Here is an 18271-nt window from a genome sequence, read left to right as displayed (position 1 = left end):
CCCTTTGGGTTGTTTCCACTTTTTGGCTACTGTGAATAACACTACTGTGAACATTCACATACAAGTTTTCATGCAGACAGAAAGGCTTTTGATTTAGCATTTTCAACTTTTTTGAAACAGCCAGCTTCCTTTTTAAAATCAGAAGTACCCTCTTCATGTAGCAGAACTTCCTCTTTAATATGTAACTTTTTTCTCCCCCTGTAGCATCTTATGAGCAAAATCTTTTGATGTGAATTTAAAGTGACTCTGCTGCTTTCTGGACCTGGTTCTGATCTTCACCTCAACACAGATCCTCACAGCTGAGCTGATTTCCAGGCTTGCTGTGCTTCACTCAGATGTTGATGGTTTTGCTGCATTGTTTATTCCAACCAGGTCTTAACTCTGAGACCTTGGTGGATGCTATTCTCTCAGTCTCCAAAGTCATCTTCATTTGAGGCTGGTATGATGTTACATGTTGGTTTGTAAAATAAAAGCTAGACTTATTTTAAGACAAAATGTTGCATACACAACATTAACTGTTTAGCAGTTTTATACAGTTCAAAATAAGTGATTTACATCTTCAGCAGATATTCAAAATTTTCGCTAACTTGTGTAATCAACCCATTTTTCTTTTCTTAAAACATCCCATAGAACTGATGGGGAAGGGCAAAGAGTTGTGAAAGGATTTGGAAAGCTCTGGAAAATCCATCCTGAGCTTGAAACTAAACTTCAAAAAGTGAATTCTACAAAAACAGAATATGTTGGTGTCACATACAATTTTATCCTCTGTCTTCTCCCATTGTCATCTTCCTTCAGGATGCAAGCTCTTTCTGGACTCACTCCTCAGTTCTGCAGGTCATTGTAGGACATGATGAAGGAATATCTTTTCTCACTTGATATACTGGAGGCTGCTGCGGGTGCTGCTAAGTCACTTCAATAGTGTCTGACTCTGTGTGACCCCATAGATGGCAGCCCACCAGGCTCCCCCATCCCTGGGATTCTCCAGGCAAGAACACTGGAGTGGATTGCCATTTCCTTCTCCAACGCGTGAAAGTGAGGTTGCTCAGTCGTGTCCGACTCCTAGCGACGCCATGGACTACAGCCCACCAGGCTCCTCCATCCATGGAATTTTCCAGGCAAGAGTACTGGAGTGGGTTGCCATTGCCTTCTCCATACTGGAGGCTACCCTAAAACAATTCTTCAGTTTTTAGAGGCATTTCAGAGAGACCAGCCTCTCTTCTGTGTACCCCTGCCAGGGAGCCTGTAAAACCCTGTAACCCAAGAACCCACCACCAAACTTGTTCTCTTTGAGAAAGGTTAGCCTCCTTACTCAAGCATGTTTCCTCTGGGGGAACATATATAGAATGATAAGATAGAAAAGGAACCCCAGTCAAGGCAGCTGGATCTTGAGGTAGCACGTGATCTATCCCAGTCATTCTCACAACAAGAGAACACCAGTCTTTCTCATCCTTTAGTCAGCACAGCTGCCCTGAAGACCCAGGTTGGGCCTGTGGTCCAGACAGGACAGCCTGGGTCTGCAGGCAGTGTATGCGCATGAATGATCTGCAGGCCAAAAAAGAGATGCAGGTTGCTATGCAGGAGACACCTACTGTTGGCTAGCTCTCTTGTTAGGAGAAACATCGTGTATGCTGCAAAGGGCAGGAGAGAATATCTCATGGTTTATTCCAGAAGGACATTGGGAAGACCCTTACAGTCCACTCGTTCCATTATAACTGCCCAACTTTCCATCTTTTCAAGTTGAATTTATAAACTATTGTTTTCTGTTCTTCCTCATTCTGTTTAGTCCCTCCAGGGGAAACCTCTCACCTAGAAACAGCTTTTCCCTTCCAGCACCCAGCCTCAAAGGTTGTATACTCTTCTCTGTGATAAAAATAGAGAAGAGAGTAGATTATAGGCTGTGTTTGAGTTAATAGTGAAATTCCTTATGTTTGACATTTTCCCAGTAAAGAAGAGGTCACTCTAAAAACCATGTTCTTTGCTGCTGTGTTCTAGTTATCATATACTTCTTGAAACCAACTCACATTCTCAGATTCTTTCTAGAACCCAGCAGGTATACTTCCATAGAAACACAAGTAAATAAGTTAAAGGCAAATAAATTTCAAAATAGTCTTTCTCCATCAGTAACTCATTGCCACAGTCCATTTCTTCCCTAACTCCCTCTAGGGGACCTGGCCTTTTCTCCCTCTGAGTTTTTGGGAAAGCACTTGGATAAATAAAAACTTAGAGCTTATTTCGCCATCAAAAGACGTGGAGAAATGTTTTCTTCTTGCCTAAGAGGGATAGCAGGACAGGCTTTTAACCACTGTTCTGACTTTGAAACTCCAAAGATTTATGAGAAATAAATGAAGTGAAATTATTCGTTGTCCTTTGCTCCAAACCGAGACTGTGCTAGGAGCAATGAAGAAAGGATCACTTCTTTATCTTCTTCATATCCTCAGCACTCAGCAAAGTAACTGCATATAAAAAGCATCAGAAAAATATTTGTTGAATGATTGAATGACTTTAAAATTGACCATACCCTCAAGAGTTTAGACACTGTTCAAAAATATTGTCAGATTATAAAATATACAGTAGAAGCCCATTTACCTGAACATGATTGGGATATGGGTAGTTACTCAGTTCAGTTCAGTTCAGTCGCTCAGTCGTGTCCGACTCTCTGCGACCCCATGAATCGCAGCACGCCAGGCCTCTCTGTCCATCACCAACTCCCGGAGTCTACCCAAACCCATGTTCATCGAGTCGGTGATGCCATCCAACCATCTCATCCTCTGCCGTCCCCTTCTCCTCCCGCCCCCAATCCTACCCAGCATTAGGGTCTTTTCCAATGAGTCAACCCTTCACATGAGGTGGCCAAAGTATTGGAGTTTCAGCTTCAACATCAGACCTTCCAATGAACACCCAGGATTGATCTCTTTGAGGATGGATTGATTGGATCTCCTTGCAGTCCAAGGGACTCTCAAGAGTCTTCTCCAATACCACAGTTCAAAAGCATCAATTCTGCGGCGCTCAGCTTTCTTCACCGTCCAACTCTCACATCCATACATGACCACTGGAAAAATCATAGCCTTGACTAGACGGACTTTTGTTGGCAAAGTAATGTCTCTGCTTTTAAATATGCTATCTAGGTTGGTCATAACCTTCCTTCCAAGGAGTAAGCGTCTCTTAATTTCATGGCTGCAGTCACCATCAGCAGTGATTCCGGAGCCCAAAAAAATAAAGTCTGACACTGTTTCCACTGTTTCCCCATCTATTTCCCATGAAGTGATGGGACCAGATGCCATGATCTTAGTTTTCTGAATGTTGAGCTTTAAGCCAACTTTTTCACTCTCCTCCTTCACCTTCATCAAGAGGCTCTTTAGTTCTTCTTCACTCTCTGCCATAAGGGTGATGTCATCCGCATATCTGAGGTTATTGATATTTCTCCTGGCAATCTTGATTCCAGCTTGTGTTTCTTCCAGCCCAGCATTTCTCATGATGTACTCTGCATATAAGTTAAATAAGCAGGGTGACAATATACAGCCTTGACGTACTCCTTTTCCTATTTGGATTACTCAGTAGGACATCATAAACTCTATGTATTCTGTAAAATGTGTATGTTAAACATTTTATTTTAACTCAGACATCAAGTATTCAGATCTTTTAATGTAGTGCCAAAGTCTTTTCTTTGGAAATAAGTGTCATAGTTGGAAATTGAAGTTTCATGACATCTTTCTTTAATAAATCATACTTAGTACATTTGTTCACTTATCTCCAGGAACTTAGGTCAGTAGTAAAACAGTTTGAATGTAGATACCTTCTAGATTTTAATGTTTTTTCCTTTTATCACACCAATAACTTAATTTTACAGCAACAAAATTTTAGTAGATTTTACCTTTACTGAGTCTTTGTAAAATATTCAATTTAGAGTCTTCCCCTCAACTTTAAAAATATCAACTCTTTTTTCCACACTCATTAGTTTATGAATTGAATAATTACTGTGAAAAGTACAACCAGTATAAACAAGTGGGGATGAGTACAACCAGCTCTTAATAAGCATTAAACTCGGCTACTGAGATAAGGCACATGAAACAGAAACTAAACTATTAGCCATGAATCAGTGTGTCCAGGGCATTGGTGGTTTTCTTTTATAGATGAAATGGAGAGAGAGAATTGGCTCATCCAGAGAATAAATAGAATCATTCAAGAAAGATTCTACAATATTTTATTAAGAGAATTGCAGTAAGGGGGCTTGAATAGGTAATCCTTTATGAAATAGGTAAAATTTGAGTTGAATTTTGAAGGATGGTTAACGTGTGTGAAATTGAGAAGGAGTGTTCTCAGGAAGGGCATGAAAAGTCACCTCCCAAAGCCACAGGTTGATATTGGGAAGGGGAGAAATACAACAAAGATGTGATTTAATTGAAAAAACATTATTTCACAAGTCTAAAAACCCAGTTGCATTCATAACAAACTTATTAAATGTTTTAATTTGGAGGTAAATAATGAAGGAGGAATTAGAGTATTGTAAACAAGAGTGTAGGGAAAGCCACCTAGCTCAGAGTCAGCCTAAATGAGGAAAATTGGGGGACAAAGGAAAGGCCCAGGTTAAAGCATCACCCCAGTGGTTTCAGTGTAATCCTCTTTCAATCAGAGTATATACTAAAAATTTTCAGGTAAGATTTTGTATGAGTGGAGAATTCTACAGCTTAAGAAATTTGAAAACTATGGATTTAGATATATAAGCCAAATATACATGTTACAAAGTGTTGTCAGAATGTCTCTAAATCAAGGAAAAAACTTAAGTTGTAGGAAACAATGGAAAACCAAAGAATTTAATTCCCACTAATTAGAAAAAGGTTCAGCAGAAGAGAATCATAAGCTGTTTTTGGTTTAGGGGGTTTATTTGGTAATATTTGATTTATACTTTTTGTTTTTGATTTATACTTTTAATTAGTAGAAAATCAATATGGATTTAAATATGGATGATTGAAAATAAATATTGCATTCTGAATATTAAACATGAGCAAGTACTTGATTCACTTGTAAATAATGGAGGCAGCTATTCAATATATGATAAAATAATAGAATATTTTTTAAATCTGAGAATTCTTCAAAGCTTCTTAAGAAGAACAAGTCTCACAAATTCAAGATCTGTTATGTCATTGCTGTGTGACCATCTTTTGTACCTTTACTATAGCCAAATTTCATTCACTTCTCTGCATCTAAATCTGCTTTCTTTTGGAATTCCGTCAGTTTCTTTGACAATAAATTTTCAAATATATCCATATTCAAAATCACTTCAGAAAAGTATATTTGATCACTAAGATAGTCTTCTGCAAACAAACCAAAAAATTTTTTTTTATTTTAAAATCTGAGACTTAACAATCCTCTTTGTATATTCCCATTTGAGGATAAAACTGTTTTTCTCCATATTTTTCTTCATACATCCTGTGGATATATCTAGAGGGTGTTGGATGTTTACTTCCCTTCTAATAAGGAAATTTTTTAAAATTAAAATGATAGTTAATGGTTTCACATTTGAAGTGCAGCATGGTTTTTTTTTTTTTTTTTTTCGTAAAATATTAAGTAACAAAATCAAAAATCCTCTACACATTCTCTTCTAGCTTGAGCAGGAACTGTTTTATGTGGGTTGACACCTCACATACTCTTGAGTTTAAGAAGTTAGCTTTATCTGAGAAGTCACTATTTTTAGGTCCAGCTGTAATGCTTCTAACTTTGGTGTGCAGAGTAGTGGGTGCTTCCTTTCCCAGAAGGCTCTGTATTCTCTACATGGGCAGGTCAATTTGACATAAAGCCACCTACGAGGAGCAGCAGGCCCATTACAGCCCGTTTCTTACTTGAAAATTATGAGCAGGTCTTGGGAGCCACAGGCTTTACTTGGGAACCAGCTGCATGTCAGTACAAGCATGGATTGTGGTCCCTGGAGGCTGGGAGAGCACAATGCTTGAACTTAATTTCTTTGGGAGATAAGAAGAAAAAAATACCTTTCTACCTGACAAGATTGACAACGTATTAAATCTGACTATCTTCAGAAGTGTGCTGGACAGTTGCTAAGTAAACATCCACTTTTCAAAGATGATGATCAAGGAAACATCTCTACGAAGGGACCCGGATTTAAGGGGAGAGTTAGCTTTCCTGGCAAGGGGCTGTGATTTTGTTCTCCCGTCACGGTTTAAGAAGCGGCTGAAGTCATTTCAGCAGACACAGGTTTGAAACTTGGGTGTTTCTTTTAAAATATTTTTATTACTAATAAAACCACCCAGTGAACTAACTTACAAATAATTTTACAGCTCACTTGATATTAGATCAAGGAATTAATCTGTGTCCTCTATTCAGCTATTTCCAGAAAGCTATTTGTAGAGAGATTCCAACAGGTTTAAAAATAGACCTTCTGGACCTGAAGTACAGTACTCACATTTTTCTCTTGTAGAGAGAGAATCCAGTTTTAGAGACAATAAATACAACTTAACAAATATTTTGCAATTTAGAATTTTTCATAAAAATATCTTTGAGAAATTAGAATTTCCATATTAAAAGCCTGTTTGCACTTTGAATCAGTAGACTAAATTTGTGTTAACATGCATACATCTGTAATTAATCTTTTTAAAAATGAATATTGATCCTGATAATCATGGTTTTTTGAAAAGACTATTTTTACATATATCTGCAGTTGTGTGTGTATGATATACTGTGTATAGGTAATAAAGCATGGCAGTTACTTCTGAGTTGTGAAAGAATGACTTCCCTCAGCTGTGAGGTTGAGTCATTTCTGTCTGCAGGGACCATGCTTACTTGCTCACAACTGTAGGGCCAGTATCTCACGAAACAAGTTGCCTAGCATTAAATACAGTACAAATTGGGAGCCATATCATGATGGACATCCAGAATCCAGCAAGAAACCACAGTTTCGTAGTTATTCTGACCTACAGTAATTTCAAATCATTTGAACCATGTGAAATGGCTTTTTTAAAAACAGGTAAAAAAATGGTCAAATATTGGAAATGCTACAGTAACATAATAGCGTTAGGGTACTGTTCAGAATGAATATCTAAATGATACTGTAAGGTAATGGAGAGCTGAGATACTTTTGCACAGCTAATTCTCTTTATCTCTTTTAATTCTCTTGTAATCCTAGATTTGAATGAAAAAGTTTTATCAAAGTGGGCAGATGCTAAACTTAGTAAATCTGACAAACTTTATATTACTGTTTTATTCTATAATGTTGTAAAGTGTCAGTTTTATTAAACTCCTGTAAGGTTTAAATTATATGCCTTCTATTGAACTCAGTGAAAAGTAAATCAGTATACTTGAAAAGTTCATAATAAATGCATTTTTTTTATTTTCCCTTTAAATATTGACATCAGTTTTATTAAATATGGAGTTACACAGTGAATTAATAAATACTTGCCTATTAGTGAACTGTTCTATGTTAAGTACACTGAGGAAAGCAAGGTAGGCTATTATATAATTGAATATTTTTCTATTCAAATTAAAACTTTGACAGATAGCCTGGGTTTGTTCTGAATGTCACTTACTTCTGTCAAAGCAAAAGCAAAAACAGTGAAAGGCTTGCTCTAAACCTTCTTCAGTAGTGTGTGTTCACTCGACTATTGAGTTTTGTCTCCATTGGGACTGTGGCCTTAATCCTATGGTTATAACTGCCCTGAAGTGATCCATAACTGCCCTGGCTGTCGCACTATGGGCAACATTTTGGGGAAACAAAAAAAGAATTTTGACAATTGTATGCTTGTAGTCTCACAAATCTCTTTAGAATTTTAGAATAATAGAAAGAAAATGACACTTAATACAAATGACCTAAGTAAAGCTGCTGTAGAATTATATGCCTTATTTTAGAAATTTAAGAATGGTTTCTTCTGTTATTGACTCATAGGACTGTGTAATAGTTGTGGGTTTAGCACCAAGGCAGAGAGAAATATTACTTCAAATAGATTATCAGTTTTTTGACTCAAAAGTAGTGTGTAAACTTTAAATTGCCTTACAAGTGTAAATTATTATTTTATTTGTTATTGAAGCTGAAAGACCATGCCAAATTATGTTTTATCTTTTGAGAACCCAATCCTTTGGCCTTGTGACTCATTTTCTTATATAAAGACATCTCTGCCCAGCACAGCTTTGAGCCATTTCCCTACATTACATCCTGTAATTTCCTTTAATCCTCACAACAACCTTGCAAGAAGAAGGGGTTATAATCTGTTTTATTACTGAAATTCTGAAAGATTAAGTAACTGTCCTAAGGTCACAGACCAAGTAACCCATCACTGTTTTTTGTTAAGTTTTTCGTATTTCATTGGCGTCACTTCCCTCTGCCACTTCTTCCTTGACTATTGCTTTATATGGATAATATCCTTGTACTGCAGCAAAGGCTTGGTATAACAACTGACCTTCATATCCTCAATAGTGTTAATATATGAGCAGACTCCACTCTGTGTTAATGTCAGATATTAACATGAAAAATGGGCCATGTTTAACAAAAGTAGTAGACTAAATCATATTTATCACATATTTGTGTGAATGAAGCCTATCTTCCTGTACTACTCATGCTTTTCAAAGGTAGCTAAAAATTTTACCCTGAATTTAAAAATCATATTATAAGTCCATGTGTCAGAAGGGAATATGATATTCAGATCTGCTTCGTGCTGATAAACCATTGTTCAGACTTTAGGAATGGCATTAGGATATAATTTAAGAAAGACTAACAGTAGAGTAATATTTTGAGCTCACAGGGAATTTAAAATAAATTTAGCTAGTTAACAGTCATATCCATTTTTCATACTTTATGTAGCATCTAATAGTACCATGCTCATGAGCTTTGATGATAATTTGGTCAAAATTAAGAATAGAAATTAATCTCTGAAAATCTTTGTGAAATCTTTTTTGCTTTTTCTGCTAGGAATCTCAGAACTAAATTTAGTCTTCATTGGTAAAATAAACTTCTACCTGAATATTAATGTATTTCCCCTCCCCTTTCCCTAAATCATGGATAATCTTAATCTCTCCATTGCCCCCCACTTTTTTTGTACTGTCCTTTCTATGTCTCTTTATGGTTTACCACATCAGATCCTTTTTGGGAAAAGGAATGATATAAACTATTAATGAATTAATAAACTGTAACAAGGGCTTGGCCATGGTAAAGTTAATGACCATGTTGCCTATTGGAGTCCATCAGGAATGAGAGAAGTGTGCATCTCAAAAAAAATGGCATGCCCCTGGTTGAAAGTAAATCAGCCTGGGAGAAGATATTCTAAAACTAAAATGCTTTAATTTTCTTAACAAAGAGTTTCTCTGCTCAGAGACTTGCAATGATTCTACTTAGATAAAGCCAAACCAAGGAAGAAGGTACAAGGACCCCCACACACAATACATTTTAGGTCTACATATTTAAAAGGAACTCATTCTATCTGCCTGTTGAAGGACTGGTGAAAATGTACAGAAAGACCAAAAACAGTCTCCAAGAAGAATTCACTAATCCAGGTCCAACAGACTGAGAATTCACCTGGGGATCCTTAATATGTCAGCTGACATCACTCTTCCACATCACTCGTGGAAAACGTACTGTAGGGTTTTTTAAGCACAGATCTGTGTAAATTCAGGTATTGACAGGTTAAGTAATGTATTGATTGATTCAGTGTAGAAAAGCATTCCCTCAGAGCATGCCTGCCCTCTCTCGAGTAGAGTGAGCTTTTCATCTGTACTGCTTCTAACTGTGTTTCTTGTTAATATTTATACCCAACTTCCTATTACTGGTGAGGATCTTCTAGTAATACATACTGTTTAGAATTTTTGTGTCTCATATTTTCCTTACAGATTCAAAATAAACCAGAAAAGAAACCTGGAACACCACTTCCACCTCCAGCCCCCTTTCCAAGTAGTCCCCAACCTCCCTCCCCTGTTCCTCATGTGAATAACGTTGTGAGTGCAACATTATCCATCAACATTCCACGGTTCTACTTTCCTGAAGGACTCCCCGATGCCTGCAGTAATCATGAACAGACTCTCAGCAGAATTGAAGCTGCTTTCATGGATATTGAAGATCAGAAAGCAGATGTTTATGAAATGGGAAAAATTGCAAAGGTAATGTAACTACTAAATGATGTATAATCTCCCTTTCTGTAGCTATCCCAATCTCCCTCTCTTTAGTGCCTCCTTGCTCTCTATTTTTAAGCATGCCTAGGTTTTTTTTTTCCATATCAAAAAAATATATTTGATACTGATGTATTAGCTGTGGTACAGTTTGAAAAAAACCTTAGTGGTCTCCTAGTCCAACCTCCTATTTAATATAGGAATTCCATTCATGGCATCACCAAAACATAAATTTCCTGCTTGAGTGCCTTCAGTGACAGGAGACTCACTACCTTGCCATGCAACCTGTTCCATCATTAAATAGATTTACTTGTTAGAAAAAATCCCCTTGTTGAATACAAATCTCCTTTTTTATTCTCATTCATTGGTCATAATTCCTTGCCCCAAAGCCAGACAAGGAACTATTAGGCCAACTCAATGCTGGGATTCTTCTCAGAAATAGATGGATTTGTTATTGCAAGTCTTTGATACTTTTCAATACGTCCAGCTGCTTCTAATTTAAGCTCTTAGTTCCTAACCCTTGGACTACTGTAGCACCTTCGGTAACTGGATTCTACACTTCCAGGCTCCTCCTAGAACAGTTAATACTGAGCATAACCACCAGTTTATATTTGATCATGTCATTCCCCAGCTCAGCAAAATGCAGGGATTCCTACCATCTATAGCAGCAGTCCCCAACCTGTTTGGCACCAGGGACCAGTTTCACAGAAGACAATTTTTCCATGGACCAAGGGAGTGAGGGAGGGATGCTTTAGACAGTAACGCAAGTGGTGGGGAGCCGCAGATGAAGTTTTGCTCGCCTGCTGCACACTGCCGGCTGTGCAGCCCAGTTCCTAACAGGTTAAGGACCAGTACCAGGGTTTGGGGACCCCTGAGCTATAGGAGTGCTTTGTTTCGTTTGGGTCATGTTTTGATCATGCATGTACACTATACCTAAGAGTCAGATCCAACCTCAGGATTTAGCAGTGGTCTCAAGCTGTGCTTCAAGAGACAGAGGGGTTAGCAGGGTAAGGGCTGCATGTGGGCAAGGAGACACCAAGTGGGAGTTCCCGAGGCTCCATGCACCCTTCTACTTGGAACACTACCTCTACCTTCAGGAAGGATATTTAAGTTTGAAAACTACCACTTTTGAGGATAAAATCCAAACTACTATTCCCTGTATCCGCCTGACCCACCTGCACCTGCTTCTGCATTTGGGCTTTCATGCTTCTCCCCTCCAAAATGGACTTCTACTCTCCACTTCCACATCACCATTCTCTAAGGCCCTGCCCTGTCATGCCCCATCTGCTTTCCTACCTCTAACCCCAGAACATTTGTTACTGCTGTTAATTTGTAAGTAGAGTGATTTTCAAGGAAATGAAAAAGAATTCTTTCTTTTTTTACTCCTTTTTTCATCATCTCCCAGTCTTGCTTTCTTGTTGACACCTTAGGTGTTTCTAGTGAAAAACAAACTCTTTCATTCTAGAAATAAGATCTCACCTATTTCCACTCTATTGTAACATGAGGAAACTGATATCCCACAAGTATGTCCCTGAGGTCACAGTTTGTTCATGTTAGGAGACATGTCCTCTGACTCCTGCATCGTGCTGTTTCTGCCTTATCTCCCCTGAAGTGGGCTAACGTAAAATCAGCTACTTCTACTAAGCAGTACCCACTCAAATAAATTATAAGTTCTTTTAGGGCATTTGCAATTTTTTACCCCAAGCTTTGAGAGATGACTATTTTATTATGAATCAAGGTGGTAAATTATCTGAATGGGCTGGAATGTTGAACCTAAATCCAAGAGAGAGAATTTAGCAGAGATGAATGAAATCTGCATTTGGAGGTAACATGTTGATCACATAAATGCCAAACAGGGTATGTCTAACATGGCAATGGTTTGCGTAAGAGAGACAGGAGGCTTCATGGACAAGTTTGAGCAAACAAGCAGGAGAAACTGCAGATTGAGCACTGTGGTAGCTCCCTCGTGCTCTGCTGGGCTCCCCACATCTGGAGAGCCAATCCAAGGGATCAGTGCCTCACTGTCAGAGACCTGCAGCCTGCTCTGTCTTGAAGGTCGCAGGTCAACCTTCCTCCTCTTGAATATTCCCAGCCCCCGCCTAAGGAGCTTTCCTGCATGCTGCCGCCACCCTCTGGCTCTGGTGCTCCCACCTGGCTCATGGTAGCCCTCCCTGCCTGTGGCTTACCGGCCAACCAGCACTCCACAGTGAATGCACAGTGAGAGAACAGCAGGGAGCCTGAGGACTCTAGGCGGTCACGAGGAGTGTAGGAGAGAGTGTAGTCAGGTCAGGGAAGGGGTTTGGTGCTGGGGAATCAGAGGGAGGACTTTCCTGTTCACAGACAGTGGGGATCCATCTGTAGGTGGCATCAGGAAAAACTGCCAGTGTTACAGCTGACAACATAGAGAAGTTTAAAAAGAGAAAACTGGGGCTTCCCTAGTGGCTCAGGGGTAAAGAATCCGCCTGCCAATATACAGGTTCTATCCCTGATCCGGGAAGATCCCATATGCTGCAGAGCAACTAAGCCCATGTGCCAAAACTACTTAGTCTTTGCTCGAGAGCCTGAGAGACACAACTATTGAAACCACATGCCCTATAGCCTGTGCTCAGAACAGGAGGGCCTACCACAATGAGAAGCCTGTGCACCGCAACTAGAGAGTAGCCCCTGCTCGCAGCAACAAAGACCCAGCACGGCCAAAAATAAATTTTTTTAATTATAAAAAAAGATAGAAAACTTGTTTAGCCACAGTAACAGTCATTTACATAATAATTTACTGTTTATACCAAATTATCATGGGGCACAGTAGCCAGTATACACATACATATCTGATTAACTTGTCTGAATTGTGCTTGACTATAGTCCTAAATTCCATTCAGGGGTGCCAAGCATTTGTGTTCATTGCCCTCAGACCTTAATTGTCAGTTTAGGTAGCAAAGTGAGCTAACATTCATGTAAGATGAGGATGTGTGTGTGATGACCTCACAAGTACTATATTAGCTCATTTTATTGGATTTTATCTTTTTATTCTTAAAATCATTTATTTTAAAAAATTTATTTAATCATGTCTTCCAGTTTTCCATGTAATCCAACTTGTTCTTGGCTATGGTCAGTCTGTTAGTACTCACTAAACCAGCCTTTCCACCACTCTTTGTTCTGCAGATTGTCCTCGCTCCTTGGAGAGACTGATGTCCCTGTCTGATTAAATTCTTAGTGTGTAGTTTTTTTCCACAGCTTGATGAAGTGATGGAGAAGAAACGAATAGAGAATGATCTAAGAGGGACAAAAGCAGCATAGGAACAGAAACTGAGCAACAGCAAGGAAAGTATTTGGCACCACTGAGTTTTAGCCTCTGACAGGTTTGAGGGAAAAGAGGGAGAATTTGAGGGAGAAGAATGAAACTATCTTCTGAACTGTACAGAGCATTCCAGCTCTTCTCACTAGCTGACATAACACCATCTTAACCCTCTTGCCTGTGGCCTATAAGGTAGCCTCTTGGTACCTTTATTTCTTTGTCTGCAGAATGGAATAAAAATACCTGCCCTCTTCTATATGGGGTCATGTCAGGACTGAATAAAATAACAAGCATGAGACATTTTAAAATGTTAAAGAACCTTACAAATATTGGGCAAGCATCTCTTCCTACATATCATTAGACAACTTGCTTTCAGTTCTTTATGTTGTTGGGTCATTTTTAGATGAAATTGTAGGTGTTAATCAAGTTTTCTTGGCTCCAGCAGCACTGACGCTTGCCTTCTCCTCTAAACCTGTTTCCTAAACCCATTTTCAGCATGTCCTGTACCTCCTCACTTGTCATACTGTCTTTTCCTTTGTGAAGAGCCTTGACATGAGCTTGTTCTCTCCTTTATTATAAAAGTCTCTGTTCTGTTGCCCTCAGATTAATATTATTTACTTTTTTTAGCTTCGTATTGATCTCCTGGTTCCTTTTATCATAATTCTCTGTTTTTAAGAAGATGCAGGCCAGACATACATTTATTTTTTAAATAGCGGGAAAGTGTACTTATTTTCTCAGATTTCAGAGCAATTTTTATTTATTAATTTTTTTATTTTGGCTGTGCAGGGTCTTCCTTGTGGCATGCAGGCTTTCTCTAGTTGTGGCACATGGGAACTTCTTTTGTTGTGGTGCATGGGCTTAGTTGCCCCATGTCATGTGAGATCTTATTTCCCTAGCCAGGGGTTAAACCCATCTCATACATTGGGAGATGTATTCTTAACCACTGGACCACCAGAGAAATCCCTACATTTTTAAAAAACAGTCAAAGTGTAATATCTGCAGCCCTTGCCATCCGCTGCCCTTCCTGTTTTTGCCTTTGGTGTTTTCTCTAAGGGCTTGATAGCTTCATGCTGCTCAACCCTTGGCTACTCGGGGTGTCCCACTACAAGAAAAATAGGTCAGTCCTTTCACACCCACTTCAAAATGTATCTATTCTGTACCATATCTCCTAGGGTTCTGCCTTTGCTGCTGCTGCTGCTGCTAAGTCGCTTCAGTCGTGTCTGACTCTGTGCGACCCCATAGACAGCAGCCCACTGGGCTCCCTCATCCCTGGGATTCTCCAGGCAAGAACACTGGAGTAGGTTGCCATTTCCTTCTCCAATGCATGAAAGTGAAAAGTGAAAGTGAAGTTGCTCAGTCGTGTCCGACTCTTAGCGACTCCACGGACTACAGCCTACCAGGCTCCTCGGTCCATGGGATTTTCCAAGCAAGAGTACTGGAGTGGGGTGCCATTGCCTTCTTTTGGGTCATAATAAGTTTGTAAATGGTAATCCCAGTGATTTGCTACTCTTTATGAGCTGACATGTACATTTTAACAAAGTCTTCTGAATAAAAATCATAATCCAAGGAAATGAAAGTTGTTTAATAGTGGATATAGTCCCACGGGGTGGTAAGTGCACAGGCCCTGAACGTGTTTCAGCTGAGCTGACCACTTCCCAGTGATGAGTGAGACGATTCCGGATCCCTTCCAATTCTGAAAAAATCCATAGTGACTCTAATGTTGGGAGCATCAAGTACTTTGGCAAGCCAGTCCCAGTCTGTCTCTGTATTTTCTCTCTCTTTTTGTGGCTCTGCACCCCTACGTCCATAACACAGGCTGTTCTTTTAATTTTCCCAGCAGTTGCCAATAGCCTATCACATATAAGAGCATTTTCTTGGCAAACTACCATTCCTCATGAAAGGGAGACTTGGGATTGGGGAAAGTGGATTTGACAGTAACCACCCAAAGTATATGAATTGTGAGCTTTGTACCTTGGCAATCATAATTGACACAATAAACAAAATCCATTTGGTTGCTAAGCAACACCTTTCCCTCATTCTTGACCTCAGTGGTGGTATTTGACCTCTGGACTTAAGAAATTTTAAATTCCACCCTGCTTGCAGAATGTGATTGGGTGGCCCTGGCAGAAGCAATCTCTTATTTCTGCCCTGTACTTAACTTACCTCCCTTGGCTTGAATCTCATCATCCATGTCCTCATCTCTGACATGAACCCAGCAGTCCTGGGCATTCTCTCAGCATAACTAACCTCAGATGAAGTACTGTTCAGGCTTCTGTAGGATCCCCTATGCACAGAGGCCCCACATCAGGAGCAGCTTCACCTCAGCCTAATGTGGATTCACATCTAGTCATCTACCAGAGGAGAAGCTTCCCTTTGTAGAATAAGACTCAACAGTCCTATATCTATTATGATAATAAGAATATCTTTATCCAATAATAAGATGTGACTCTTTGAAGAGCTTTAGATTTGGGAATACGTTTTATGTGTGTATACAAAATTGGGAACATTTGGAGACTATTTTTCTGCTAATATTTAGATATTATTACTTGGAAGAATTTTCCCTCTAGAAAAAAAAGCAGGTAAATTTGGTATGAATTGTTTCTTATAAAAGGATAAGAATAATTTTTCTTAATTGAAAGAAAAAGGTTTTTTATTGCGAAGAAAATCATTACCTTTTAGGGTATTGTATTTTAGTTCTTTCTAAGGCTCTTATAATATGTTGTCATTGGTGATATGTTCTGATATATAAATCAATGATAGCATTTTAATTTTTGCCTCCCATCTTTCACCTGAATTGTAACCATTGAAATAGATTTATAGCTGTTTTCTAAAACAGTCCAGGCTTTTCTGTTTCTCCTTGAACCTGGGGCTTAATAACAGTAAGCAAAGGGAAAAGGGAGAGAGAGGTTAGAGCGTATTGATACTAAGAGACTGGGCAGTAAAGGTGGCTGTATTTTTCTGCCATAGGAAGGGAGGCCATTTACACAACCATGACATTTAGTCACCTCTTTTTCTTTCTAAAAGTAGAAAATACATGATGTAAGAGTGGTAGGAAGGGAGGGAGACTGGTTGCTTTAACTATAAAATTTACGGGAAATACACATCACTATAAATGGACTTTAAGAAAAGGCAAATGGATTTTCATCTTCTTCTTGAAACATGTCATCCTCTTGTATTGTTTCCCCTCTGTCTCGCTGAATCTGCCCCAGCTGATGTATCTGCCTCCATCCCAGTTTTGCTCCCCCAGGTCCCCTTTTGTCCACTGTGGCCTGAAGAGTAAAAGCCACAAAGGCCCTTTCTTTGGCCATGTCATCTCTTCACTGCCCCTTGGCTCACACTGCATTTGTGTTTTATTTGCAGGCCTGCGGCTGTCCTCTTTATTGGAAAGCCCCCATGTTCAGGGCTGCAGGGGGAGAGAGGACAGGATTTGTGTCAGCACAGTCATTCATCGCCATGTGGAGAAAGTAAGTAAGAGAGCAGCTACTTGGGCTGGGCAAGGAATTATCTGGTCCTCACAACATGCTTTATAAAGGACACTGCTGCTGCTGCTGCTGCTAAGTCACTTCAGTCGTGTCCGTCTCTGTGCGATCCCATAGACGGCAGCCCACCAGGCTCTGCTGTCCCTGGGATTCTCCAGGCAAGAGTACTGGAGTGGGGTGCCATTGCCTTCTCCAATGCATGAAAGTGAAACCGCTCAGTCATGTCCGACTCTCAGCGACCCCATGGACTGCAGCCTACCAGGCTCCTCCGTCCATGGGATTTTCCAGGCAAGAGTACTGGAGTGGGGTGCCATTGCCTTCTCCATAAAGGACACTAATTTTACTCATTCATTAATTTCCCGCTTACCCTTTGTTTCAGCAAGTAAAATCCAATGATTCACAACTTTTTATGCCCACAAACAAATTCTTTTCCTAAGCCTTTTTCTTACATGTCTCTGATAGGTGAAGCAGATCTCCAAAAATACTTGTTTAATAACTATTTGATAGTTTCTTAGTTTCACTTGTTAACAATTTGAGTCTTAGGATTTGACTCTTGTAGCAGTGACATAAATGCTCCTTTAAGGGGAGCAAATCATACATGTCACATGCTTTCATCCTCATCTGATCCAATTTAGAATTGTATCCAGTTGATTTATTAAAAATAACTGAATTCTGAGACTTCTGTGGTGGTCCAGTGGTTAAGATTGTGCTTCTAACCCAGGGGGCGCTGGTTCCATCCCTGGTCAAGAGTTAGGATTCCCACATGCTGCACGGCCAAAAATAAAGGCTTTTCTTTTAAAAAAATAACTGAATTCTAATAGATTTTAGTCATTACTTTTTGAAAGCTCCAGTTAAGGAACAAAAGGTTAGTATATTTATAAAGATGCTCCTGGATTTTAATATCCTGACAAGTTCTCTTGAATGTAAATCCAATTTTCTTCTCTCTTTTCTTTTTTCTCCCTTCTTTCTTTAGAAATTATTTCTTGATATATTTATGCACAATTTAAGGGAATGTTATAGCTTGCCCCTTCTATCTCTTTTAACCGATCAGCCTTCTTTAAGTATGCTGTTCTCACTTTCTGGGCTGGATACCTTTCCTGATGAACTATTGGGAAATGCTGTTCACGCCATCACTATCATCATGGTTATTTAAAATCAGCATATAATAACAGCAAAACTCAGCTTACAGATTCTTCTAATCCTTTCCTGCCACCTCAAAGCCCTTACTAGTATAATGCTTGAGAACATCATAGGTGATTAATAACTATATTCTTATTAAATCTAGTTCACAAGTTGAGTTCACCAAGTTCTTCTTTCATTACAACAGAACTCAAGTGATCAGGAATGGGAAAGACTAGAGATCTCTTCAGGAAAATTAGAGATACCAGGGAACATTTTA

At 39.2% G+C, this 18271-nt stretch overlaps 1 protein-coding gene across 6 annotated transcripts in view; it reads left to right on the top strand.

The window, feature by feature from the left end:
• Positions 1-18271, top strand: part of PPP2R3A (protein phosphatase 2 regulatory subunit B''alpha) — a 220578-nt gene that overhangs the window by 77451 nt on the left and 124856 nt on the right. For 5 of the 6 annotated variants that reach the window (XM_081569683.1, XM_081569678.1, XM_081569679.1 and 2 more), the window contains 2 exons: positions 9826-10092; positions 16754-16857. In XM_081569683.1, the coding sequence (XP_081425809.1) occupies positions 10039-10092; positions 16754-16857 (158 nt within the window). In that variant the 5' untranslated portion in view covers positions 9826-10038. Of the gene's footprint in view, positions 1-5785; positions 6208-9825; positions 10093-16753; positions 16858-18271 lie in introns of those variants that run through there. The other variant, XM_081569682.1, reaches the window with a different exon arrangement.

The sequence above is a fragment of the Giraffa tippelskirchi genome, chromosome 2 (assembly GCF_054371585.1).
Source record: "Giraffa tippelskirchi isolate mGirTip1 chromosome 2, T2T-mGirTip1v1.2.pri, whole genome shotgun sequence".
NCBI classification, from domain to species: Eukaryota; Metazoa; Chordata; class Mammalia; order Artiodactyla; family Giraffidae; genus Giraffa; species Giraffa tippelskirchi.
Note: the sequence above shows the minus strand (reverse complement) of the source record. Positions and strands in the feature narration are given on the sequence as shown.